This window comes from Neolamprologus multifasciatus, chromosome 16 (assembly GCF_963576455.1).
Source record: "Neolamprologus multifasciatus chromosome 16, fNeoMul1.2, whole genome shotgun sequence".
NCBI lineage: Eukaryota > Metazoa > Chordata > Actinopteri > Cichliformes > Cichlidae > Neolamprologus > Neolamprologus multifasciatus.
Genome location: NC_140454.1, coordinates 8,354,345 through 8,366,779, shown reverse-complemented (window position 1 = coordinate 8,366,779; position 12,435 = coordinate 8,354,345). Strand labels below are relative to the sequence as shown.

General features: G+C 42.7%; 1 protein-coding gene across 1 annotated transcript; it reads right to left on the bottom strand.

The window, feature by feature from the left end:
• Positions 1 to 7,881: 7,881 nt before the first annotated feature.
• Positions 7,882 to 10,327, bottom strand: LOC146500216 (trace amine-associated receptor 13c-like). Its single transcript, XM_085135402.1, has 2 exons — positions 9,125 to 10,327; positions 7,882 to 8,960 (listed from the first exon to the last, which is right to left on the bottom strand). Exons 1-2 carry the CDS (start codon positions 9,358 to 9,360, stop codon positions 8,144 to 8,146), a joined length of 1,053 nt encoding a protein of 350 aa, XP_084991528.1. The 5' UTR covers positions 9,361 to 10,327; the 3' UTR covers positions 7,882 to 8,143.
• Positions 10,328 to 12,435: the final 2,108 nt, after the last annotated feature.

Here is a 12,435-nt window from a genome sequence, read left to right as displayed (position 1 = left end):
CGACGGTGAAACCATTGTGTTGGCTCCGCCAGCCACTTGTTTATTTTCCACATAAACCTTTCACAATAAAGCTCAACATCCTTGAGACTTTTAAAAATAAACTGAAATAATGATAAAATGTAAAATATTCTCAAACATCAATTTTCAGAATATGCATCAAACAAGTTACCTCAAGTATGAACATGAAATGTAAATGTGTGTATAGTGCGTGTGGCACGCTCCTGACTCTGACTGAGAACATTGTCAGCAGTGTTGGGAAGGTTACTTTTAAAATGTATTCCATTACAGAATACAGAATACATGCCCCAAAATGTATTCTGTAACGTATTCCGTTACGTTACTCAATGAGAGTAACGTATTCTGAATACTTTGGATTACTTAATATATTATCATGCTGTTTACAACTACATGAATGTACTATTGCTGTGATTTATTACTGTTACTGAAGGTCCGCGGCTCCGAACCGTAGTAAAGGGACCTCTGGCTAATACGGTGGGTTCTGTGTCGGGCTCGTAGCCGAAAACTAGCTTTACTTTGTTGTCTGGGTCAACTTTGCTAGCCAGAGACAGAGAGAGGCGTTGAAAGACTGCTCCAACTGAACTTATTGTTTTTGGAGGATCACGAACACGGTGTACAGTCGAGTCTTAACAGCTTACTTACAACTGGGCTCGTCAGGCACTCTTCTTGGCTGCAGTGGTTATTATTATATTTACATGCTTCCAGCTCCCGTTTTTGCTCGATGACAGCTGGTACTTTTCCTTTTTCTCCCTCCCTCGCTCACAGACACATAACGTGTATGGCAGTCCATTCTCCCTGCAGCACAGACTACACTGCCCATGATGCTACATTCTTTAGAGCTATACCTGTAGCATTCTGCCTATTAGCTTAGCATAACAACAACAGGCGCTCTCTCACCCAGGAAACACGCAGAGAGAGAGCGTCACCCTGTAACCATGGCAACCGCAACGCTGCCGCCTGGAACAACAGAACGTAGCTGTCAAACAAAACCCAAACAGTCCTGACCCGCCACAATATGAAACAGGGAAGTACCGCCGTGTAATCCATTTATTTCAACAAAGTAACTGTATTCTAAATACCACCTTTTTAAACGGTAACTGTAACGGAATACAGTTACTCATATTTTGTATTTTAAATACGTAACAGCGGTACATGTATTCTGTTACTCCCCAACACTGATTGTCAGGTGGTGAAAAGAATACCACTGGCACGTCTTCTTTGGAGGAAGCAGTCTAGGGACAAGGGCGATGACTCGTCTATCTCCAGGGTGAGGCAGTTAAACAACAACTCCTTGGTGGCAGGGCCCCTGGGGTGGATGAACTTCGTCCTGAGTTCCTGAAGGGTCTGGATATTGTAGAACTGTCTTGGTTTACGCACGTCTACAATGTTTTGTGGAGATAAGGGGTGGTACCTATTGATTGCCAAACTAGGGTGTTGGTACCCATTTTTGAGAAAGGGGATCAAAGTGTGTGTTCCAACTATAGCCAACCCAAAAATGCTGATTCTGCTCATTTGGAAGTACAGTTTTCAGTGGGAGAAACTTTGCGAAGGTTGTGGAAACCTGCAGTCAGCTCAGACTGAAGTTGGATGAGTGATGAAATGTTTCTCCCAAAGAAAACGCTATGTCCAGATGTACAGAAAGAACCTTTTGGGATTTACTTATCTGGATGATTAAGCATGCATCAAGATATAGATTTTGTGCGCTTGTCAACCAGCGTGAGGCCTGTTACAATTGCTCCTGCTTTTTTCTCTTTAGTTTAGCTTCTTACTTATTCTTTTTCTTTACTTGGACTTTGGTCTATTTGAATATCTTTCGTTCAGTCATGTGGATCAAGAGAATTTTTGTTCTGCTTGTGGCTGCAGAACTGTTACCTTTATTGAGCAATGGGACCACAACACAACTACTACATACACACAGGCTGCTTACTCGAGAGATCAGCTGATCACACTGATGCCGCCTGCTCATCGGTCAGAACCACAGATGTACCAGCTGAAATCTGGAGGAAAACACACCGAGGATGCAGAGGTGGAGGACAGAAGAGGACAAGGAAGGAGACGGTGAGACAGCGTTATTTCTGACTTCTCCACGGAGTCAGAGGAAATACCGGGAGTGTAGCTTGATGTGTTTCACTGAATCATGGATGCACCAGGATATTCCCGACCACAACGCATTCGCGGAAGGCTTCCACACTGTTCGGGCAGACAGGGACAGCGTCGCAAATGGTAAGGTGAAAGGACGGGGGCTTGCTGTTCTTGTTGACAACCGTTGGTGTAACCCTGCCCACACAACAATCAAAGAAAGGATTTGCTGCCCGGACATTGAACTTTGCACTGTCTCCCTCTCTCTCCACATAGTTGCCTCCGGTGAAAGTCCTGACACCTCTCCCCCACATATTACTGTCACTCATGACCAGGTTCAATTCAATTCAATTCAATTTTATTTATATAGCGCCAAATCACAACAAAAGTCGCCTCAAGGCGCTTCATAGATACAGAGAAAAACCCAACAATCATATGACCCCCTATGAGCAAGCACTTTGGCGACAGTGGGAAGGAAAAACTCCCTTTTAACAGGAAGAAACCTCCGGCAGAACCAGGCTCAGGGAGGGACGGCCATCTGCTGCGACCGGTTGGGGTGAGAGAAGGAAGACAGGATAAAAGACATGCTGTGGAAGAGAGACAGAGGTTAATAACAGATATGATTCAATGCAGAGTCAATGAATGAATGCATTGACTCTGCAAAAGAATGCAAAGTCTATTAATACATAGTGAGTGAGAAAGGTGACTGGAAAGGAAAAACTCAATGCATCATGGGAATCCCCCGGCAGCCTACATCTATTGCAGCATAACTAAGGGAGGATTCAGGGTCACCTGGTCCAGCCCTAACTATATGCTTTAGCAAAAAGGAAAGTTTTAAGCCTAATCTTAAAAGTAGAGATAGTGTCTGTCTCCCAAATCCAAACTGGAAGCTGGTTCCACAGAAGAGGGGCCTGAAAACTGAAGGCTCTCCCTCCCATTCTACTTTTAAATACTCTAGGAACAACAAGTAAGCCTGCAGAGCGGGAGCGAAGTGCTCTAATAGGGTGATATGGTACTACAAGGTCATTAAGATAAGATGGGGCCTGATTATTTAAGACCTTGTATGTGAGGAGCAGGATTTTGAATTCAATTCTGGATTTAACAGGAAGCCAATGAAGGGAAGCCAAAACAGGAGAAATATGCTCTCTCTTTCTAGTCCCTGTCAGTACTCTTGCTGCAGCATTTTGGATTAGCTGAAGGCTTTTCAGGGAGTTTTTTGGACATCCTGATAATAATGAATTGCAGTAGTCCAGCCTGGAAGTAATAAATGCATGAACTAGTTTTTCAGCGTCACTCTGAGACAGGATATTTCTAATTTTAGAGATGTTGCGCAAATGGAAGAACGCAGTCTTACATATTTGTTTAATATGTGCGTTGAAGGACATATCCTGGTCAAAAATGACTCCAAGGTTCCTCACAGTGTTACTGGAGGCCAAGGTAATGCCATCCAGAGTAAGAATCTGGTTAGATACCATATTTCTAAGCTTTTCAGCACCGAGTACAATAACCTCAGTTTTATCTGAATTAAGAAGCAGAAAGTTAGCGGCCATCCAAGTCTTTATGTCTTTAAGACATTCCTGCAGTTTAACTAATTGGTGTGTGTTATCTGGCTTCATGGACAGATAGAGCTGGGTGTCATCTGCATAGCAGTGAAAATGTATGCTATGTCTTCTAATGATGCTGCCTAGGGGAAGCATGTATAATGTAAACAGAATTGGTCCTAGCACTGAACCCTGTGGAACTCCATAATTAACCTCAGTGTGTGAAGAGGACTCTCCATTTACATGCACAAATTGGAGTCTATTAGATAGATATGATACAAACCACTGCAGTGCAGTACTTGTAATACCTACAGCATGTTCTAATCGCTCTAATAGGATATTATGGTCAACAGTATCGAATGCTGCACTAGGTTCAGAAGCAAATGAGGAGACTCCACTCAGGCAAGTCTGCTGGACCAAACAGGGTGAGTCCCCGTGTCCTTAAGGCCTGCACCTCCCAGCTTTGTGGAGTCTTTCATAAACTGTTCATGTTGAGTCTGAGTCTACAGGGGGTCCAAGTGCTGTGGAAGACATCATGCCTCATCCCTGTACCAAAGACACAGCGGCCCCCAGCATTACAGGCCTGTGGCACTGACCTCCCACCTTCATGAAGACTCTGGAAGGACTTATTCTGGACCAGCTCCAACCCATAGTCAGACCACATCAGGATCCCCTTCAGTTTGCTTGTGTCTCAGGCCCCGCCCTGAGGACACCATCATCTACCTGCTCCATCGTGTCAACACCCATCTGGACCAGCCGGCGAGCACTGTGAGGGTCATGTTTTTTGACTTTATCAGTGCATTCAACACCATCAGGCCGACCCTCCTGGGTGATAAGCTAACATAAATGCTAACAGCGAAGACCACAATATGTGCGTTTTCCACATTGTGTGTCTGACAAGGTAATCATAGGGAGGGAGCTCAATGGAGTGCTTTGGGGGCTTTGAGGTGGTGACCACCAGGGCCACCACAAGGGAACGTCCTCTCCCCCTTCCTCTTCACCCTCTACACCACAGACTACAGCCACTGCACAAAGACCTGCTATCTTCAGAAGTTTTCTGATGACTCTCCGGTGGTTGGATGCATCAGCAGGGATGATTAGTCAGAGTACCGGGCTGACCGGTTGACTCTTTTGTTACATGGTGCAAGCAGAAACATCTGCAGCTCAAGGTGGCAAAGACCAAGGAATTGATGGTGGACTTAACCCCTGTTTCAATCCAGGGGATCAATGTGGACATTGTGGAGGACTATAAATACCTTGGAGTATACATAGACAATAAACTGGACTGGGTTAAAAACAACACTGCACTTTACAGGAAAGGCTAGAGTCATCTCTATTTTCTGAGGCAGCTGAGGTCCTTCAACATCTGTCAGACAATGCTCAGGATTTGTCTGTGAGTCTGTTGTGGCCAGTGCTATGCTCTATGTGGTTGCAAGCTGGGGGAGCAGGTTAAGATTCACAGATGCCAACAGACTCAATAAATTGATCCACAAGGCCAGTAATGTTATGGGGATGGAGCTGGATTCCCTTAAGGTGATGTCAGAGAGGTGGATGCTGTCCAATTTAAAGACAATGTTGGATAATATCTCCCACCCACTCCATGACATGCTTGCTAGCCACAGGCGCACGCTCAGTGAGAGACTGAGATTATCAAAAAGCACCACTGAACAACACAGGAAATTATTCTGCTAGTGGCCATCTCCCTGAACAACTCCTCCATCTTGTACACTGTAAACACTACAATAGTTTCATCCTTTTTGCACACACTCTTTTCTACTCAGTAATGTTGCTGTCAATATTCTTGATCTTTATTTACAATCACCTCTGTCAATCCTTGATATATATTATTGAGTGATTTGTATATATTGTGCTATTTCTTTAATGTGTAAATCTGCGACATATTGTATTGTTAAATAGCCTAGTCTGTTTCTGTTACTGTTCTGGAGCAACTAAACCCACATAATTTCCTTAGGGATTAATAAAGTATGCTGATTTTTATTCTGATATAGGGGGATCACACTCCTCAGCCTCCCTTGGAAAGATACAGGAGGAACAATGCGCTCCACTTGGAGCAGGAACTCGTTCCTAACCCAGAGTGAGCACCGCACCCTTTTCCTGGTTGTGGAACATTGGGCCATCTCTTTATTCTCTTGAGGATACTGGAGGATGCATGGAGTTTGCCCCACCAGTCTATGTGTGTTTTGTGGATTTGGAAAAGGCATTTGGCCGTGTCCCTCGGAGTGTCCGGTAGGGAGGTGCTCCAGGAGTATAGTGTGTGTCTGGTCATTGTTACGGGCAATTCAATTCGTTGCAAAATCTTGGTCCACATAGCCGTCAATACATTGGACTTGTTGCCGGTGGGTGATGGACTTCACCAGGGCTGCCCTTTGTCATCTTTGTCACTGATTCTGTTCATAATTTTCATGGACAGAATTTCTAGGTGTAGCCAAGTGGCGGAAGGCTTCCACTTGGGCAGTCTCAGAATGTCATCTCTGCTTTTTGAGATGACATGGTTCTTTTGGCTTCATCAGGTGATGGCCTCCAGCTCGTACAGGAATAGTTCGCAGCCAAGTGGGAATGAGAATCAGCACATCGAAATCTAAGGCCATGGTCCTCAGCTGGAAAAGTGTGGAGTGCCCACTCCAGGTCAGAGACGAGTTCCTGTCCCAAGTGGAGGAGTTTAAGTGTCTCAGGGTCTTGTTCACGAGTGATGGCAGAAGGGAGCGGGAGATTGACAGAAGGATTGGTGCAGCAGCTGCAGTGATGGGGATGCTGTACCAGTCCGTCGTGGTAAAAAGAGAGCTGAGAGTAAAAGCGAAGCTCTCAATTTACCGGTTGATCTACATCCCTACCTTCACTGATGGTCATGAGCTTTGGGCAGTGACTGAAAGACCGAGATCATGGATACAAGCGCTGGAAATAAGCTTCCTCTCTCTTAGAGATTGGGTGAGGAGCTTGGCCATCAGAGAGGGGCTAAAAAAAAAAAACCCTTTTAAATATTACTTTTTCTGGGCCACAAAATAAACTTTAAAAATATTTTTAGGCAAGAATGTAGCTGTGTAAAGTTCAAATATCTGCTTGATTTATCAAGATATCACATATTTGCAAAAATGCTCAGATGTTTTCAGAGACGTCCGTTACTCACCAGCTCGACAGCTGACCGGGAGGTTGAGGGTCACTAGAGCTGGCGAGAAAAGCGAACTCCTGCCACATTGTTTGTAAACCCCCTGTGGTCATTCGCTACTCAGGCTAAACATGATATATAAGTCACTTAAGATAGCTTCTAAATCTTAAAGCTTGATTTATTTCTGTGTGTTATTTGTTCGTGAGTAAATCGGTTTGGCTGAGATTAAAGTTAAGCTTCATAATATACTAATCACAGTTAAATTAAGAACTCCGCAGCTGTGATGTCATCAAGTACACTGCCGTTACAATTGGAGAATGATTATGCTGCGTTCTAGGCAAGTCCGGACTCCCGTCCAAACTTACAAAGTCCAGACTTACCAAGAACGCAAGTACAGACTTGCGTACTTGAGAATTGAGTCTTCAGCCGGAGTCTTCGAATTTGGACAGCCTTCGTCGGTCGCTGTGACATAATTGGCCTACAAATGTGGCTTCAGGAGGATGCACTCTGCTGTTGCTGATGACTCCAGTAATGTCTGCATTTCTTGAAAGATCACATCCCCCAAACTTAGTTTAGAGCAACGGTCTAAACTAAGTTTCACTCCATTTCATGAAATAAAAGTTTTTATCTGCAGGAGAGAATGCTTTTTGTAACTTTATTTTTTGTTTATGAACTCTGTTATTTTATGGGAAGAATGCACGGTCTAGTGTGATTTGTATTGTGTATATGTTGCAGAAATAAATGAGCTCCGGCCTGAGCAAGACGCTAACTTCGGTGTCCTCTCTATTAATCCACAGTTTGCTCATACTTGGCTACGCAGTGCTCTCTGTGCCGCTTGCTGCCGGTCCAGATTCCCCTAGGTCTGGTGCCGGTAACATATAAAAGCAAGCAAAAAGTGCCAGCAGTGCAATGTAGGCTTTTGCCTATAGCTTGAGAGGAGCTTCATTCGGAGCTATTCAAGGGGCCAAAAACACAATGACTTATTTAGAAAAAGATTTCCAATAACAAACCACATGGCCAAAGGTCACATACTTGATGTTATTCAGTATTTTACAGCTTAGAGTTCAAATTGAAAATTATATATTTTTTTACATATTTATGTACATTCTGAGTGCCTTATTCAGGAAAAACTTAAACATTTAAATTTTGTTTTTTGTGTTTTTCTGTTTTTAATCGTTGATAACACACTTTTAGTGTACAGTAATGCCAAACAACTACATACCAGATGTTGAAAAGGGACCAAAGAACATACAGCTGATTTTATGACAGTTTTGGAGCTAAAACAACAAAATGATTCCAGGCATCTTGCATAACATTATACAGGTTAAGGATGAAAATATATGTTCAGCAGATTTCACTTATTCACTCATTTAGGTCCTCTCTATAGTATGTTGGCCTCATGGGAGCCAGTGTGAAATATCTGAAGCACGACAATGTGTTTAATAGCTTTTCTAAACCAGGGGTAAAATAGTGCATAGATCAAAGGGTTCAAACAGGAGTTAAAATAGAAGAGATAACGGACAATTGATATGGATGACTCACTGAGTGAGTCTTCCCCTGCAAGAGAGATGCAATAGTATGGACAGAAGCACATGAGAAACACAACTATTAGAACACCAAGAGTCCTTCCTGCTTTTAACTCAGATTTCTTTGTTGTCAGATTCACTGAAAGCTGCAGTGTGACAGCTGTAACATGAGAGCGCATGGCACGGGCCTGAGACACAGCCACTGCAAATACTCTCATATACAGAAATACGATGACAGAAATAGGAACAATAAAGGTTAACAAAAGATCAACAGTTCCTGCAATAAAGTTGATGACAAAAACACATTCTCCATAGCAGGAATTATGCCTTCCTGGTTGAATCAGCTCATCTTTTAAAAGGACACTACTGTACAAAACACAACAGAGCCAACACAAACAAACAGAACGTTTAACTCTTGTCACAGTAATTCTGGTAGAATAATGCAGAGGATAACAGATCGCCACATAGCGGTCAACTGATATGAGAACCATGTTTCCCACTGAAGATGAGGTAATGATGAAAGACACATAATTAAAGAGAGAACACAAAAGGTTACCAAAAGCCCAGCAGGCAATTCCTAGGAAGATTTCTCCAGGCAGCAACAGGAGCCCCACAAGAAAGTCTGACACAGCCAAAGAGAGGAGGAGGATGTTAGTGGGTGTGTGGAGCTGCCTGGAATAAGTCAAAAAAGCACCATTACCAAAAAAATCTTCCCTTAAAATTAGAAACTTTATGTTAGTGCCACATAACTTGCCATAACATTATGTTAAATTAAACTTTGTAAAACAATTAAAATAACTTGTTTTGGAGAAAGGTGTAGTGGTGGTTTTCTATACATCAGGTTTTGCACAATCATATTTCGAAAACTTCCCAAATTAAATCTAATAGAAAATGGAATCTGCCTGAAGTAGGAGACTGAGATGATGACAAGGAGGTTCAGAGCTATGGTGATTACAGAGATGGAGCACAGCAGGGTATTCAGGGGCACAGCTTCAGACCAGTGAAATGCTGGTCTCCTGCAGGAAGAGTTGAAGACTTCTGGAAAGCATATACTGTCCTTGTTCTCCATCATCTAGATGAGGACAACAGTATCAGCAGACACACTCTGTTTAAGCTTTCAAATCTGATGAAATTATCTGTTTCTGGACCTTCATTTCTCCCCTCCCCCTTTTTTATGTGTTCTCAATGGACACTGATGTAACACAGCAGCGTGACTTTAATTATTTTCTGTCCAGTGAACTCTCTTCTCCATCTTACACTGGCTGTTGTTCTCCAGCATTAGTGCCCATGGAATTGGCAGTTTGCACATATGGAAACACACCATTAGTGCTGACAGGTATGTAAAGGTTTTAGAGCAACATATGCTCTCTTCCAAATGGCATGTTTTTCAGGACAGGACTTGTATAATTCATTGAGACATTACTAAACCATATACTGCATCCATTACAGCAGCATAGCTTGGTAGTTGAACTGTCCAAGTGCTGAAGTGACTTGACTACAGTACAGACCGTTCACGAATTTAAATCATTTGGAGCATGATGAAAAATACAATAGTCATGTTCTGGGACTTTGATGGACAGCTATCGGACAAGGATAGAATAAATCCTTCTCCCATGATCCAGCAACTGGTTCTCAGATGTTTTTAAGAAAGGGGGATACAAAACTGTGAGATTTGTAATTCATTCATTCCAATTTTATGTACCTTCATACAGTGTACTCAAACATAAACTGGGGCTCAAGGGCTGAAAAAAAGTTCAAGTGGAAAGCTTATAGGTAGCGCAGGATTCAGGAACAGTTCAGCAGTTCAGCCTATTAAGAAGAGGAGAGGTCTCTGGAGGTTGATCTGGGGGCAAGGCAAAGCAGAGGGGCAGGATACTATGTAGTCTAGATTAGTGGTGCAACGGATCAAAAGTCTCTCGGATCGGATCACGTTTTTTTCGTCAGGGATCAGATCAATTTTCGGATACGCAGAAAAAAAAGACAAATATTTAACTCGTCATTTACTTATTTAAGTATTTTTTGCCTATTAAAAATATTCAACTCAAGACTCCGTAAGTTTCAGGCTATAAGCCGCTACTTTTTGCACAAGCTTTGAACCCTGCGGCTTTTAGTCAGGTGTGGCTTTTCTAAGGATCGTCCATGATTTTTGTGATATCGTAAGAGGATTTGTTTTGGTTGTTCCGCTGTTGTACGGCACTACGTTGCCTGGCGGAAGGGCATGTGGTCAGACACACAAGAGTACAATGCTGGTCACATGTCCATCTGGAACGCGAAAAACAAACTTGATTAGCAAGAGAAACAGGAGTATTACAGGAGCAAAGGAAGCTTTCATTCACAAGGACTGTTAACAAGCAAGGTGAATCAACCATCATGGTGAGAACCACTGGCCATGAGAGAACGAATTTCACGTGTGCTGGGCTGCACAGCATCAGGGTTTAAACTTCTGCCAATGGTGATTTTTAAGCGGATTACTATGCCAAGAGAAGAGATCCCGAGCGGCATCTCTGTTAAAGTCAACAAGAAAGGGTGGATGGTGGAAAGCGTAATGAAGGAATGGCTGCAAGAGTGCTATGGGAAGCGACCTGGAGGATTCTTTCGCCAAAAAAAGCGTTGTTTGTTGTGGACAGTATGAGGGCCCATATCACAGATTCTGTGAAAGCAGCCATTAAGAGCACAAACTCGATTCCAGCTGTGATTCCTGTTGGCACAACAAACACCTGCAGCCACTCGACATCAGAGTGAATCGTGCGTTCAAAGTAGCACTACGCGTTCAATGGGAGGCGTGGATGACGAGCGGCAATAAATCCTTCACCAAAACTGGTCGCATGCGAAGAGCAAGTTTTGCCCAAGTCGAGATGTGTGGCAGTCTTGTGTTTCAGGAGCTGCTACCGACAAACCAGCAAAAAAAACACCAAATGTGTCATCTGTGACACTTGTGAGGTTATCTCAAACACACTCTGTCAGTCTTGGTGCTGTTGAACAACAAAATGTTTAAAAATTTCACGGATTTACCTGGTGATATTCTCATGCGCGACGCGATCGCAAAAACAGCAAACAATTAACACCACGCCGATGTTGTACACAGGACAGCAAGAGTAAACAATCGGGAGAATCTAGTCGTCGTTATCGTGGAGTGGGATCGTTTCGGATTACGGATCAACCGTGATCCGTTGCACCACTAGTCTAGATACCTCTCTGCAATTAATTATTAGTTATTATTAATTTCTGGCTCTTTTCCACACCATGTCTATGTTTTGTCTTCCTCCCCATTACCCCCAACTAGTTGCAGCAGAGGGCCGCCCCTACTTAAACCTGGTTCTGCCGGAGATTTCTTAAAACCGAGTTTTTCCTTCCCACTTCCGCCAAAGGGCTTGTTCAGAGGGAGTCATATGAACGTTGGGGTTTTCACAGGTTCTTTGTATTATTGTACGGTCTTTACATTACAATATATTTGAGCAAATGTTGTTGTACCTAAATGTCTTATTTTTTATTATTGTTTTTATTACAGCAGCAAAATAGAGATAAAAATGGACAAAATTCCCCACACACTATTACATCCATGCAACCATGTGGCCATTCCTCATACTCTAATTACCTCATTAAAGACCATTAAAAGAGAAATATTCTTAACCTGCAAACGACCTGATTAGCAGCAATTGGATTAGAGAGTAAAGCAACTGAAAGTAGAAATCCGTGTAAGGTGGTAGAAAGCTGCCGTTGTAGATGTGCTGATTCATTCAGGGGTTAGGTTTCTTATTTAATTTAATAACTGTACAGTACTCTGTTTATAGTAACCATTGTCCTTAATGTAAAAATGTAAATATGTAAGAAAAATTGTGTATGTTTCTGTTCTGTGTCCTGTGTACTGTTTGTTTGTATATGTGTCTTTCTGGCTGCTGTTACAACCAAATTTCCCCTTGTGGGACAATTAAAGGATTATTCTATTCTATTCTATTCTAGACTGCACCTGAGACAAAATTCATGCAGCTTTAAGGAAAACCACAATTTCCTCATGCGTTTGCAAATACTGACGCTGAATAGAGATGGCAAATTTTGTACTAAGCAACAGAGCCAGAACATTGTCATGAAAGAAAAATGAGTTAGACTATTTATGACTTGGGTTTGGTTTTAGAGAGTTTGAATCACA